General features: G+C 62.5%; 1 protein-coding gene across 22 annotated transcripts in view; it reads right to left on the bottom strand.

Moving 5' to 3' along the window:
- Positions 1 to 15303, bottom strand: part of MACF1 (microtubule-actin crosslinking factor 1) — a 114705-nt gene that overhangs the window by 78639 nt on the left and 20763 nt on the right. For 11 of the 22 annotated variants that reach the window (XM_015297868.4, XM_015297872.4, XM_015297879.4 and 8 more), the window contains exons 1-5: positions 3231 to 4428; positions 983 to 1149; positions 604 to 716; positions 412 to 518; positions 57 to 176 (exon numbers count right to left, since the gene is read on the bottom strand). In XM_015297868.4, the coding sequence (XP_015153354.2) occupies positions 57 to 176; positions 412 to 518; positions 604 to 716; positions 983 to 1149; positions 3231 to 4187 (1464 nt within the window). In that variant the 5' untranslated portion in view covers positions 4188 to 4428. Of the gene's footprint in view, positions 1 to 56; positions 177 to 411; positions 519 to 603; positions 717 to 982; positions 1150 to 3230; positions 4429 to 6566; positions 6660 to 7599; positions 7678 to 8666; positions 8772 to 9569; positions 9660 to 10700; positions 10763 to 14632; positions 15000 to 15303 lie in introns of those variants that run through there. The other 11 variants (XM_015297905.4, XM_015297900.4, XM_015297899.4 and 8 more) reach the window with 3 other exon arrangements.

Here is a 15303-nt window from a genome sequence, read left to right as displayed (position 1 = left end):
CACCCCGGGGAACGGCACCACGCAGCACCGTGCACAGGGACCTCACCAGGACCCACCTTCAGCTCTACGGGGTTCTGGGGGAAGGATTTATCCGACATGAGTATCGTGTGCTGCTTGATCCAGGAGATGAGGGACTCCAAGCGGGTCTGGTACTCCAGCCACCTCGAGTCTACCTCCTGCAGGGGAGAACGCACTGCGGTCAGCGCTGCCACGTCCCTGCGCCCCTTCAGAACAACACACCCCCAGCACAGCAACAGGAGCGCCCGGCAGCAAACAGCCAGCAGCCCGTGCTGCTTGGGAAGGCTGATGGGGAAGCTCCTTCCGCCTGCAGGCTGCTCCCAGCCTGTAAGGGCTGAAGGGAGACCTCCGAGTCCCCCTCCCGCAATCTGGGTGCTGAGCCGCACTGCTTACGATCGCACTGATCCCTTCTCCTCCTTCAGGGACTTTGGGAAAGGCATCGTAGATTGAAGACACGTAAGTTATCACTGACTTCTCATCCGGAGATGGAACATCCACATCTGCAGGGGAGGAGCAGAAGCCGTGAGGGACCGGAGCAGACACAGTGCTCAGCTCTGCCCCGCACTGCCCTCCGCAGCCGCTCACCTTCAGCATCCAGCAGCCGCGTCACCCCCAGCCGCTCCGCGATCTCGAAGGCCTGCTCCAGGTTCTCCCGGTTACTCTGGATCTGCACCCGCTCCATGTCCACCAGATCCGGCCTGTAAGACACACGTCAGAGCCCTGACACCAGGGCACAGCATCCCAACCCCATTAAACCTCACCCCAACCCGCAGCCTGACGCCTCCATTGCTTTTTCTGAGCGCCTGCCCTCGGCTCCTTGGCACAGATGGTTCCAAGGTAAAAGAGACCCCCAAAACCTCACCCACATCCTGAGCAACTGCACACCACCGCTAAATGCAGAGGTGGGCAGGGACCCCTGGGAAGCCCCCAGCCTTCCTCCCACCCACCAACACTTCTCACACACCTGTATCTGTGGATGAGCGCATTGAACATCTTCCCATCGCTCCAACACGAAGAGAAGTTGGTGCACTTCACCCCGATGTAACCTGCTGTCACCTTCTGTGTCCACAGCAGCAGCTTCTCCTTGGCCGACATGTCCCCCGACTCCCCGCTGATGTAGATGTCAGAGATCTGCAAGCAGGAGCACACCAGGGGGTGATGCAGGGAAGGCTCCACCAGGATGCCCAGCTCCTGCAGCAGGGCTGGCAGCCCCCAGCAGAGCAGGAGGAACCTCCTGGTGGCTGCAAGAGGGAGGGGATGCTCAGATGGTGAGCTCAGGGATGGCACTGTGTGCAGTGTGGTTTGGGCAGAGCAGAGCTCCAGGTGCAGTACCACCACGCTCACCAGTACAGAGCAGTGCTCAGAGGTGCTGCTCAGAGACACGCAGAGCAGAGGTGGCCCATGGCACCACAGCCAGCACAGCAGCTTGGAACAGGGCCACCAGCTGGTTTTGGTGGTAGGATGGGAACGCCACATCCCAGCTCCCCCCTCACCATGCCCAGTGCAGGTGGCAGTGCCACCATGGCCCTGCAGTAGGGACCGACCACCACCAACGCCTTGCCATAAGAGCACAGCACCAGCTGTGGATCCCAGGTTTGCACGTGACAGCACACACGTGTCTCCATGCCAGACTATTTCTGATTGACACAGCTTGCTCCCCACCCATCCTCCCAGCTCCCCAATTAGCACAATTACCTTGCCTTAATTATGGGGCAGACAAAGGGGAGGGTGTGAACTGTGCATACTTTCTGGGTGCTGGCAGAACACAACCCAGCTGCTTGCTGAGCATTCCTCCTCCCAGCAGTGCCGGGAGCATCGGCACCAACCCCTCCTGCTGCCCCTCCGAGCCCAGTTCGTCCCCAAAGCACCCCATGGCTGCATCCCCCAAGCCCTGGGCAGGAGGAATCGCACGGCTCCCCCGCCCGCGCCGTGCCATTGGTATGCTGCAGCTCACCTCCCTCCAGCCTGATCCGCTGTCACGCACAGAACCGCTCTTTGTCAGCGCGGCCGCAGCCAGCGCCGCCGTTAACTCTTCCAGACCCAACAGCCGTGGCCACAGGGCCGGGGATGAGCGATGCACTGGGGTGGCTGCACAGCTCCCAGCATGGAAGGAACCCTCAGCAAACCCACGGAACCCCGTGCAGGGGGCTGTCCTGCCTTACTGCCCGACAGGGACACTCCTTGGTGCAGCCAGCCCCAATAGTGCCTTCCTTCCCACCATTCCCAGCAGGGTTATCACCCGCCAGGTCTCCCCATGAGCGCATCCATGCAGGAGACCCTCCTGGAGGTGCCTGGAGAGGCGCAGGGTGCGGCATCGGCTCCACCCTCCTTTCTTCCTACATCGGTGTCAGAACTGAGCTTTAGGGAGGCAATAGGCAAACGGAAACATCAGGCAGCTCCTCCCGGGCCTTTCCAGCATCAGCCTCCACCGAGCAACTGGTGGCCATAGCAGTGGCACCGGCCCTAACAGCACAGGCATGGGGTGTGCAGCCCAGCTTTCCTAGCGCTGCTCATCCCATGGCTGTGAGCAGCTCGGTCAAACCTGAGCACACACACACACACCCTATGAGCCACCTGCAAGAGCAGCAGCTCCAAAGCCAAGCACAGCATCATCTCCTCCTCCTGGAGACCTTGCTCAGAACAGGCCAATAGCCCATGCTGTCTCACAGCAATGCTCTGCCATCTGCCACCTATGTCTCTAACTGCCCATCAGAGCAGCCCCAAACCCTGCACTGATTCACAGGGCTGCCCCAGCACCCATCCCTGAGCACAGGGGTGACCCCAGGTGGGTATGATGCCCGCAGAGCTCACCCTGCCCTCAGCCCCACACTGGGCTGCTGCTTCCTTCCATCAGAGCATGGCACAAGGACAAACCCAGGGGACGCATTTTGAGCCCCCAGACCACCACGCTCACCCCCTGGCACCTGCCACCATGGCAAATGCAATCACATCGAGAGCCCAAGCACCTGTGGTCCCAAACCCACCAAGCTCACTGAGAGCTGTTCCCCACGTGCACCCACTTCCCTCGCCCGGGCTCCATGTGAACAAGACCCAGCAGCAATGCTCGAGGGGAAGAGGCTCCGCACCCGCTGCATCCTCAGCACCACCCACAGAGGTGACCATTCCCAGCAGCCACAATCACTGGGGGTCTGCTGGTCAGGGTTCTCCCACCCCACTCCAAACAAGGGATGACGGCACACGCAGACACTGACCGTTCCTCCGGCCGGCCTCGAGCTGCCCAGCAGAGCCCGGCGCTGCACGGTGCGCAAACCTTCAGCAGGAGAAGCCGCAGTCCCAGCAGCTCCGGTGCTCCCGGCCCGCTCACTGCCGTACCCCGAGGAGCAGCGGGCGGTGCCCCCGGAGGAGGACCCGCTGTGGGACACCGGCAGCCTGCGCACGTCGCCCTGCCCGGCACCAGGTGACGGCAGCACCGGGGCCTTCCTGACATCAGGATTTTCCATCTGCTCCACCATGGGGGACGGCGTAGACAGTTCTGAAATGGTGCCCGGCTCCGCAGCGGAGGTCCACGCAGCACTGGAGCTTGGCTCCCCGCTGCCCCCTCTCCCCCACGTCCCCGGCGTGCTGCTGTCTGCCGGCTCCCAGCTCCACGCCGGCTGCTCTCCGCACACAGGGCTGGCTGGGGACCCCTCGGTGCGGTGCTGCCAGAGCCCATCGGGGCTGCGTGGCAGTGGCAGCAGTACAGCCCTGGTGCTGCCCGTACCGCCGCGCTGCAGCCGGACCAGGCGGCTCACAGCCCGCTCACAGCCCCGCTCGGCAGGGTTCTCCAGCAGGCGGGCGATGACGGTCGTGCCTTCCTCGGGGGAATCCCCCGCCGTCTGCGCACCCCTCGGCTCCAGCACCAGGTGTGCTTTCTGCAGCTCCCCCTGGAACCTCTCCTTCACCTGCACGATGCGCCCGGGGTCGGGGTCCCCCCCTGCGTCCCGGCTCCCGTCGGGCTCCTCATGCTGCGGAGCTGCCTCCAACTTCGGATGCTCATCCACCCCGGGCACCGCCACTGCCGGCAGCTCCTCCTGCGGGGCCACCGCCGGCGCCGCTCTCTTCTTCCCCCTCCTCCTCCGTTTGAAGCGCACCCTTTTTTTGGGGGGCAGCGGAGCCATCCCGGCAGCTTTTTCTTTCGGCTCTTTAACGCAGCCCAGAGAATTCCCCATCTCCTCGGCGCCGACAGCACCGGCAATGCCGCCACCGCTACCGCCGCTACTCTGCTCGCCGGCTCCCAAAGAAATCCCACTGTCAGCTTCATGGGCTCAGCGCACGTTTCGCACCGCGCAGCGCTGCTGACGGCCCCCGGCATCCCCGCGCGCCCGCCTGCTGCCGCCAGCCATCTTACAGCCCGAGCTGCAGCGAGACACATTCAAAGCATCTCACTGCAGTTCAGAAATCACTTGACCTAAAAGCAGACGGGGAGCGGATTGGCTGCGGCTTTCTCTCTCCAAATATGAGGTAATTGGAGCACTGCCCTCAGCCAACACAAACAGAGAGCAGGAACCAGACGGAAAGCAGGGAAAGGGGAGGGGAGGCTGGGAGGGGTGGGGAGGGAAAGAAAAGGCACAAGAAAATGGGAAGGTTGGGAAAGGTACATAAAGGAAGGGGTGGGAAAGAGATGGGAAAAAAGCAGGGAGGAGTCAGAGCTGCTCCGCACGCACGCGGATGGGGATGGGCATGGGGATGCAGAATGCTGCCAGCTCCCACGGGGCACTCCGGGAAGGCTGCTCTCATTGTGCCCCCCGGCACTGAAATCCCCACGGCCCCAACAACCCACATCACGTGCCCACCACCCGCCCAGAGCGACATCTCTGGGGCAGCCACGTGGACACAGCAGTCTTTGGTATCAGCAGAATACGACAGCAGCCCCCACCCCAAAGAGCACCGCAGCCCCTGCTGGGCTCAGCCCCACGTCCCGCATTGGGCACAGCTCTGCTGCAAGGAGCACACGGCACCCACAGCACAGGGGACCACGTGCCAGCAGCAGGGATGAGACAGCAAATAAGCAGAAGATAAAGATGGAGGGACAAAGCCCAACCACAGCCACCTCCCAGGTCACCCCCCTGTGAGAAGGGACCCATGGACAGCACCAGCTCCAGAACACGGGGCAGCACCGACCCAGACCACAGCTCCCAGCGCTGCCACCATCCCACCCCACACTGCTCTGCTTGCCATTGGGGCCGCCGGCTGCAGCACCAGGATACGAGAGATTAAGAGGTTCACAATGGAGCTACAGCCCAGAGAAAATCCCGCTGGCGCAAGGGGGGGAGGGACGTGCGCAGGCTCAGGGCTGCCTGCCTGCAGTGGGGCGAGGGGAGCGTGGGCAGCTCCCGGCATCCCCAGCAGATGGGACTGGGTCTCATCAGTGCCAAAGCCCCACTCGACCCCAGGGTCACCATACCACAGCACTCCATTGGGGGCTCACACCCTGTTTGCCCCCACCCCAGAAAGACCCTCCCCAGTAACACAGGGCACAGTCACGACCACGCGGCCACTCCAGCACAGGGCACGCAGGTGGCTCCAGACAAGCAGGAGCACCCAGGGACGTCCTCACATTGTCCTCATTCCTCCCCATCAGCAGGGATGCTGTCATCCCCTAGAAATGCCATCGGAAAGGGCATCAGGCAGCAGCCGTGTCCTGGGAACGCAGCAGCCCTGGCCCCTGTCCACAGCCAGAAATGCCTTCACCCCGAAAGCCGTCACGTTTTTGGAAGGAACCAACAGCCCCACTGCGCAGCCAAAGCAGCAGCTCCCCGGAGGCTGCAGCTCAGCCTTTGGAAATGAAAAGCTTCCTTAAGAGGCCTCGAACCAGCGCTTGTCTCGCCTGGAAGATGCCATTGGGGACACGTCAGGGAACCCAGGCCAGCCTTTGGGTGACAGCCACCAGCTCACAGCTGCCACCACCTCCAGCCCCTGCCCCACTCCTCAAGCACTGTACACACAGTGGGACCCCAAGGCCCACCCCTGAGCATGGAGTTTAACCCTTCCCAACTGAGCGCTGTCCTCCCCAGCCTGGCACAGCAGCGTGGCCACACATCACCTCCCTGAGGGTACCAAAGCTATCTGTGCATAACCTGAGGTGATCAAAGACCCAAGAGTCTGTTCTGCATCCGAAGCATCCAGCTCCTGGAGATGACCGTAAGCGCACCCCTGCCTGGGTCAGACAGCATCCACCCCATCCCAACCCACTGCCACACAGCCGTGTGCCGTCCTAATGAGCCCACGCTGCGACATCCATCCCATCCCCACCACCACCCCACGCTTGCTCTCCTCCAGAGGATTCATCTGAGCAAACAGCCGCTGCCAACCACCGCGGTGCCAAGCTGAGGCCACAGCACACAGCCCATCATCAACAATTTAATTATGTAAATGATGAGACAAGGGAGTAGTTATTCTCCAGCACCAGTCTCCATGGCACTGCCATGCACGTGAACCCCCCGCCCGCTTGGTGCTCCGGCATCACCCCGGAACGTGCGTGCATGGACTGACAGCAGAGTGCTGGGAGCAGCCCACGCCCCGCAGGGAAGGAAGGGTTTGTTGCCTACCTGGAAGTGGAGGATGATCGTCCATATGAGCCCCAGGGTGAGCTTGGGATTGCCATCTGTAATGTCATCGTTGCGAATGTTCACCAGTTTCACCTGGCAGAGAAGTAAACAGTCAGAACCGCCCACCACCACAGGACCAAACCCCGGCACGGTGCACCCAATGGGCCAGCCCTGTGCCTCAGGTGGTGGGGCTGCAGCTCCAGTGCTTCCCCAGCACTTAACTGCTCCATTCCAGTTTGTGGGGAGAAGTGCCCCGTCCCCAAAGCCCCGAGTGCTGATGCATAATTTAATAGCTACAGACCACAGAGCATGGTTAAAAGAGGACGGCCGAGCTTTATTAACTCCCTGGTGGGTTCAGAACCAAGCTGTGCTCATCTGCCCTCCCTAACAAAGGCAGATAACCCAGCACCCACCAGGTCTGTGTCCCAGCAGACACAGCCCAGAGCTGCTCCCTCACGGCTGCTTTGCTCTCAGGGTGCTGTAGCAGCAGTGCCAGCAGAGCACTGAGCACCGGGCATGCACCGAGTTGCATCCATGGGGGGTGCTGCCCCAGCAAACCTCACCACCAGGCCAGCAGCATGGAGGAAAAAGCTGCTCTGTCTGGGGAAGAAACTGCCTGCAGCCACCAGCAAAATGAGGGGCTGGAGGAGGAGGGGCTGCTCCCTGGGGCAGGACACGTGTGCAAATTTATTCCATGCCCTCAAGCAGCAAAGAGAAAAACCTCTGCTCCGGAACAAAGTGGTGCAGTTCAGCAGAGGGTGTATGGCTGGAGGGACAGGCAGAGCCGGGCAGCACCTGGCAGAGGGGGAGCTGCTGCTGGGGGTGCTGCTGTGACCCCACAATGTCTGCGCAACAGCAGCGCCACAACTCCTCAGTTTGAAACCATTTATTTGCACAATTACAGACAGTTCTGTGCCCCTGGGATGCACACCCAATGCTGCTACAGCCGCAAGAGGGGAGCACAAAGCCCCCAGGGCTGCTGCTGCAAGACCTGAAACCCCCCCATAACACCCAACCCCCCGTGCAGCCTCACCTGCCGCTGCTTCAGGAAATCCAGTGCGATCTGCACGTTCTGCAGTCTGTGGAATCGCATCCGGCCCTTCTCGCGGGGCTGCAAAAGAGGTGGGAGCTGCAGGGCTGCCCTGTGGGGATGCAGCGCCCGCACTGCACACACTGCACTGCACGCCCCGCATGCTGCCTGCACCCCACTGTGCCCCCGTGCACACAATGCGCTCTGCACCATTTCCTTGTTCTGGAGGTGAATAAAGTCATGGCCAGGTGAAATCCTGCTGAAAGAGGGAAAAGCCCCCACAGAGCTCACAGAGCTGGGAAGGCCCCGGAAGATGCTCTGCTGGGGATGAGCTCTGGGCCACTCCACAGCCCAGAAAGTCCTTGCAGTGAGGTTCCGAGCCACTCCCAGCATTGGGGCACAACCAGCTCAGCCCCAGGGGTTTTGTGGCAGGGATCAACTGCTGGTCTCCAAATGACAGCCCGAGGCGAGGTGTGGGCCCAGCTCCTCCCATGCTGGAGCCACAGTGCTGTGTTTGAACCCTCGGGAGCAGTGAGGTACCCCAGCAGAGGAGTGCTGGCCAAGGATGGAGCTGCAGGGGCAGAGCCACCACTGCAGGAGGAACAGCTCGGGGGGAGGGGGGCTGCACCCACAGCTCTCACAGTCACTGCACAAATAGCACAGGGCTGGGAAATCCATCTTCTTAGCCAAGGGGGGTGGGGGAGTCTGTCTGTACACTGCAGGCGTGGTTGGGCCCCGTTAGGTTTCACTCTCATCTCATTCACATGCATGGGGCCATCCGGCCCCACTGCCACCCAGTGCCCGTGCCGGCGCGTGCCATGCAGTGGGGTTAGCAGACAGCACTCCAGGCTGAGCAGGGACCCAGGTGGGGTCTGTGGGAGCGTGCAGACCCCATTCCAGCCCCGCGTGCACGCAGACAGCCCAGCCAGCGCTCCGCTCCTCCGCTGCCAGCACTGGGAATGTACAGAACAGCCCCGTGGTGCCCCAGGGAGGGAAGGTCAGCGCCTCGCGGCATCGCGCTGGGCTTTCTGCTGCCACTGCAGCGCCGGCTCCGGGCCAACTCGACCTACTTCTTCATCATCATCTTCCTCCTCCTCCCGCTCCTCGCTGCTGGCACGGCACCAGGCCGGCGCTTTCACCAGGCGGAGGCTCCTCTGAGCTGGCGGCTCTATTTGCTAACGGGTACCGATGGAGGGGGACACACACAGGGAGACAGAATGGAAACCAAAATGCAACACCCAGCGAAAGGAAAACCCAACAGAAAGGTGTGCCCCATGGGGTCCTCACTGCCTCTCCTGGACACCGCCGGCCCCGGGGCTCAAGGAGGGTGTAGGGGATGGGACACAGAGCAACCTCCCGGCAGCCCTGAAGCCAAAAGGAAAAGGAAGGCCGTCTGGGTCCCAGAGCTTCCTTCGGCTCTGCAGCCCCACAGCAGCTCATGGGCATCCCAGGAGCGCGATGGAGAGAGTTAAAGAACTCTGCCCAGATCCTATTTTAGGGAATGCTGCAGCAGTTCCTGCTGCGCTACACTGTTGCACCACTACAGCTCAGTAGTGTGACAGTCTGCAAAGGAGGAGGAGGGCAGAGGGGGGGGTCTGTGATGCCTGAGATGTGAGAAGAGAGCTCTGCACACCAGCTCCGGGGCACAGATGGGCTGTGAGGCTGGGCTGAACCAAGCACACGTCACAGGAATAGCTCCTGTCAAAGCCATCGCCATCCAGCAACTTCAGTACAAAGCGAGATCTGGAGGAGGAGGGCAGAAATCCCCCCTGGGGAGAGGGCTGTGTGCAGGGCACCCCAAACTGACGGCTATGGTGGAATCCAGGAGAGCAGGAGGAGAGCAGGGTTGAAAGAAAAATCAACAAAATGACAACCAAAGAAACCGATGCACGTTTGGAAACAGAACTATGGTATAAGGAATGGCTGTGAAGGCACTGGAGGACGGGAAGGCGGGGGCACAGCACTGCACTCACCAGCTTCACGCCCGACAGCACCTCCAGCAGCGAGACGAGGTTGTGGCCGTCCCGCAGGTCCTCATAGAGGTCATTGATGTGCTTACGCACCTGGAGGGGAGGAAAAGGGACACCCTCAGCGTCTGCAAGCAGACCACACTCCAATGCGTGCATTTAAAATGGTCATTCCAAGAGGATCACTACAGAAAGCAGCCTCCAGCTTCCAAGATGAGCTGGCGGATGATGCTGCATCCCTCAGATGCACCAGCAGGTCCCACTAACCCACCCCTCCCCCAGGACATCCCATAATGCAGCACACAGAGCCAATGCTGCTGCAGCAGCTGAGCCAACTGCATTGCCCAACATCTCCTAAAACACAGCACAGCCCCACTGATGAGCAGAGCAGATTCCTCCTGTGTGCACCAGCTCAGAGCCCCCACAGCTGCACTCCTCCTAAACCCACCCCCATTAGCCCTGCCCTGCCGCCTTACTCAGCCCAGCTGTGTCCCCACAGCCCAAACCAGGTGGTCCCACTTTGCCTCCTCTGAGAGGTGTAGAAGGGAGCTGAAAGGCTGACACAGATGTTTGCAAAGCCGCTTGTAAAGCACCACCGTGGTGCTCCTGGTACCCAACCCACTTTTCTTCCTTTTGCAAAAGGAGAATTAATTAAAAAATTACTTGGCAGTTACACAGGAAAAGCACCTCGTGATGCAACATTCATCCCAGCACAGCTACACCTACCAGAGGAAGGCTTGGATGACACAAAACATAACCGAGAGCTGTGGGCTGGCAGCACTGTGCTGTGCAGTGGGGTGCTGCACGTTGGGGTGCAGCATGCAGTGGTGCTGCACGTTGGGGTGCTGCATGCTGCACACACACCGTGAGTTCCAGCAAGGCCCCAACGTCCAGCAAGTACACAGGAGGTGAAAGTTACCAACAGGGCTGCACTGCGATGTCACAGTGCCCTCCTAAGGCACCGACACGATTCCAGTGCAACCACTTTTGTTCAGAGTATGAACATTTTAAGCCTCAGCACTGATGGAGAAGTTCCCAGATTGTAAAGCAGGCATTTATCTGCCTGTCCTGAGCCGGAACGGACAGACAGACAGGCAGACACTTAACCTGCCTGGAAATAGAACATGCAGCCCTTACCTTCATCAAGTGTTTATTGACCCATTTAGTGAAGGTTTTCTTTTGGACTCTGTCCCGTTCATCTGTGAAAAGAACACAAAGGCAGCTCTGGGTCAGTGTTTTTCATGCACAAACTCAAATGAGGGGAAGAGACAGAGGAGCCGCTGCCGGTGCCAGAGCTGCTGGCCGAATCCCGCTGCTATACGGGAACAGAGGCTGCTTACCCACGGGTCCGTGGGATGGGGCTGTGCTGGGAGCCACAGCCTGGCCCGGCGCGGGCACAGCTTATTGGCAGCTTATTGCTCCATGTATTTTTGGTTCATTGGATTGCCGGGACTTAGGGCTTATTTCCATTGCACAGCTCAGCCCTGGCCGGACAGGGGATGCACAGCGCTGTCCCCGGGGTCCCACACCGGGTGGGCTGCAGTGCCCCAAGCCCTGTGTCCAGGCAGCAGGGCTCCTCCAGGGGGGGATGGCTGGGAGCTTTGTGCCAACTCTGCACAGCACCAGGGAGCTTTGTCCTGCTGTGCTGGGTGACAAAGCAATACAAGAAACAAAGCAAAGGGGGAAAAGGGGCTCCGAACGGCGCTGTGCTGCCCGAGGGGCCACCTGGCAGCCCCCCCTCCCAGGGCTGCTCAGCATAATCTCACGGTCAGCCCCGACCAAAGGGGATTGCCCGGTTTAACGGCGTAATCTCAGAAGAGAGACAGCACCTGGTGTGGTGTGGGGAGGGCTGCGGGACGCTGCCCACCGGCTGAGCGATGTGAAGCACGGCGCTGCCAGGGCAGTATGGTTCCCCCACCCAACAGCACGCGGTGAAACACGTGGCGCATTGCGGGCACGGCCCTCCACGCCTCACCCTGCACCCAAAGCACGGCTCTGGGTGCCCCAAACTGCCCCGCACACCGGGCTCTGCCTGGGCACGATGTCCTACAATGCACGGCCGAGCCTCCGTGCCACCGCCCAGCACCGCTGCCCACAGAAGGAAACCGCGGCACCGCCGCACGCTGAGGGACCGCACCGCTGCCCACCCCACAGCCACGGGGCCGCACCTTCCTGAGCCCTGCGTTAATTGAACGAGGGGTGGGTGAGGTTCAACCCCGCTGCCAACGCGACGCAGAGCCCGCAGGCAGGGCCATGGGGCCGGGGGAGGCACTAACCCATGCAGCACATCCGGCACAGCACGCGCGCGCTCAGCCACCTCTCCTCCATGCACAGATGCTGCGCATCCATCGCCCACGCTGCGTCCTGCGGGGCGGCCGCTCCCTCCGCTGCGGGGTCGGGTGGGAAAGGGGCTCCGGGCGGCACCTCCAGCCCCGGTGGGGGACGGTGCGGGTGGGTGACGGCTCGGCGGCAGCTCCTCCCTCTGCAGCACTTCCTACACCCGCTGTCCCCGGCTCGGGGCCCGGCAGTTCCTCCTCTGGGACATCGCCCAACGCCCCACGCACACCATCGCTGCCCCGCGCTTCCCGCGGTGCTGCAGGGGATGGGCGCTCCTCCGGGAACCGCGGCGCCGCACCTCCGCCGTCCCGCGGTCCCAGCAGTGACCTTTGCAGACTTCAGCTCGCTGCAGCGTTCCGCCACGAGGCAGCGGGGCAGGGCGGGCCGCCCCTCGCCCAGGGAGCGAGCAGAAGCGGCTGCAGCGCCCGGCAGCACCGCGCAGCCCTGGAGCTGGGCACGGCCCGGCAGGCACCGCGCTCGTTTCGCCCCCTCTTGTTTTCCAGTTAATTGCACCGGCTGTGCGGACGGGGCCGGGACGGACAATGCCGGGCTTCTTTCCCCGCTCGCGCCTCCCCGCCAGCGCTCTCCTCACCAGCGACGTCCCGGGTCTGAAGCGCTGGCGCCGGGTTCCGGCTGTGGGCTGCCGTCCTGCCCGGCATGCGGGGAGATAACGGGGGCCTCCTTTATCACCTCCTCTCTTCCTTTTCTTCTAAATATAATCCCGCTGCAGCCCTCCAGGTCCCAGCCCCGGGGAAAGGCAGCAGTGTCCCTGCGCATGGCAGGGGCACATGGGGAAGGGATGCGTCACCAAGCACTGCGCAGTGAGGCTGGGCTGAGCCGGGGGCTCCCGGGCGCTCCCCCTGTGCCCATCTCACACAGAAGCAGTGTTTTGCCCTTTTTGGCCCGGTTTCATCACCCCCAGAGGGCTGTGGCTCTAACTGGGCTGCACACACCCCATCATCCCAGCTAATAATAATGCCCGGCTGCTGCTGGCTAACGATATTAAGGCCTCGCAAGCTTATCCCCGCTGGATAATCTTTCCCAGACTCACCCCCATGCAACCTGTTGCAGCCCCCCCCGCTCTTCCCCCTGTCTGTCCCTGCCCACCGCAGACCCCTCAGCCCCACGGCTGCCAATGGCTGTGGCACAGCCGGCACAGCAGTGACAGCGGGGCTGTGGGCAGCAATCGGTGACCTCAGACCATCGTTCCCTGTGCAGCGAGCAGCGTGGGGTGCCAGCAGAGAACCTGCTGCCATCAGGCACCCGAAATCCTTCATCACGCGCCTGTGCCGACACCGGGTGGTGCTTTTCAGCACATTGGATGCCTTTGGAGCTGCACAGACGCGCCGCGCTTCCGTGTTGCTGCGTTCCCAAAGCAGGTGAGGCTGCGAGGAGACCCAAACCCGGCGAGTCTGGGCACGGCCCCAGCACCACTGCAGAGCTGCACCCCGGGAATGGGAGAACTGCCCTGCCCCACATCTGCCCCACAGCTGCTCTCTGGTGCCCAGAAACCAGAGGCATCAGATAGATTGGGGTGAAAAGCGTGTCCAGCAGCACCGCTGTCCTGCGGCACAACCCATCCCAGCACAGACACAGGTGAGGGGCAGTGGGGGTCCCACATGGGCTCCCCACACCTCTGCTCCAGCAGCAGCTCAGCCCTCTGCTCTGGCACAGAGCGCAGCTCGCAGGGACGTCTCTGAGCCGCGCGCGCCATGAAAGCCGCTCTGTGCGCTGAAGCACCCGGCCGGGCACGGGGTGAAGGAGGGTTTTGTTCCACAGATTTGGAAACAAACCTGAAATTCTGAAGCAAATTGCTTTCACTTCAACTCCTTCAAAACATGAAAATAAAGGGGATGTGCTTTGTTGAACGTGGTACTTCCAGGATGGGGGACGTGCAGCAAACTGCCCAAACGCGACGGATCCGAAATGTTCTGGCTGCCAATGTGAGTGCTGACATAATCCATCAGGACAGCGAGTTAATCGCACAGCAGCTACGGGGGGAGGCATTGCGAAACGGGAGAGGAGACGGCTGTGACTCAGCCCGGAGGAACGCAGCACAGGGACCCGCGGTGGGGAACTGCCCCACACACGGCCACGGGACGTGGGGATGCCCGGGAGCGGGGATGCAGCAGAGCCGGGTTGGGCACAAAGCGGGTGCAGGATGAGCTCTGTGCTCCGGGGCGCTGGGTTGGAAGTGGCTTTACAGCCCATACGGTCCCAAGCCCTGTTGCGGGTCAGGCTGGCAATGAGATTTCTATCTGCCCTGGTGGGCTGGGGGGAAGGAAGGAGCGCCTGCCACAAGTGTAAGGGGGGAAAGGTCCCAGCAGATCCCAGCCAGCTGCTGTGCTGCTCTGTCCTGCTCCTGCACATGGAGAGAGCAGAAGGAGGGGGGGGCCTCGTGTTTCCCCGTGGGCCCCGGGGAGGGCTGGAGCAGCAGAAACCAGGAGGGGGTGCGGGCAGGAGGCGGCCGGGACAGCGAGGGCACCGCTCAGCCCCCGTGAGCCCCCGCGAGGAGCCGCGGCGCAGCAGTCCCTATTTTGGGAAACTGAGGCCGGGTGAGCGAGCAGTGCGCGCTGAGCGCCCGCCGTGACGTCAGCAGAACGCAACCACGTGCGGGGTTCGCACCGACACAAAAAGCGGCGCCGGACCCCCCGACTCGAAACCCCCCGGGAGCGCCGAGCGGAGGCACCGCGCGGCCCCCGCAGCCCCGCCGGGCCCACCGCTGCCCCTACCTGCCCCGCTGCGGCTCCGCCAGTACAGCACGCCGGCGATGCCCAGGACGTGGCTCAGCACGAAGGCGGCGGGCGGCAGATAGGAGCCCTCCGGCAGCGGCATCGCGCATTACCGCCCGCCCGGCGCTGCCCGCGCGGCTCCCGCCTTCCTTCCGCCCCAACACGAGCCCGGCATTGCCGGCACTGCGGGCCGACGGAAGCAGAGCTGCAGGACGTCCTCCCGCGGCCGGCACGGCACGGCACGGCACGGCACGGCACGGCACGGGGCAGCGCGGCGCTCAGAGCGGGGGCAGAGTTGAAGCGGCGCTCCGGGCCGACGCCAACATCTTCCCCGCGCGGTCAAACTTTGGCCCCCCCTCCTCCTTCCATGGGAGAAACGTCATCTCCCGGATTTCCATTCCCGGCCCCGCAGGACGGCCGCGGCCCGCGAGCGGCGGCTGTAAGCGCGGGGCGGGGGGTGCGGGGCTGTGCGCGGAGCTGAGGGGCAGCGGCAGCTCGGAGCACACGGCCGCAGGAAATGCCCCAACGCCGGGGGACGGAGTCGGGTTTAGGCTTCGTGCATTCCTCCTTCGATTTACAGGAAGAGCAACAAAAACTGCTTGGCATCTCCCTGCGCTCCTGGAGCCATTGCTCGATGCAGACGCAGCAGGGCTACAGGCGTAGAAGCGTGC

Source organism: Gallus gallus, chromosome 23, assembly GCF_016699485.2.
Source record: "Gallus gallus isolate bGalGal1 chromosome 23, bGalGal1.mat.broiler.GRCg7b, whole genome shotgun sequence".
In the NCBI taxonomy this organism is placed as follows: domain Eukaryota; kingdom Metazoa; phylum Chordata; class Aves; order Galliformes; family Phasianidae; genus Gallus; species Gallus gallus.
This window is presented reverse-complemented; position numbering and strand designations above follow the sequence as displayed.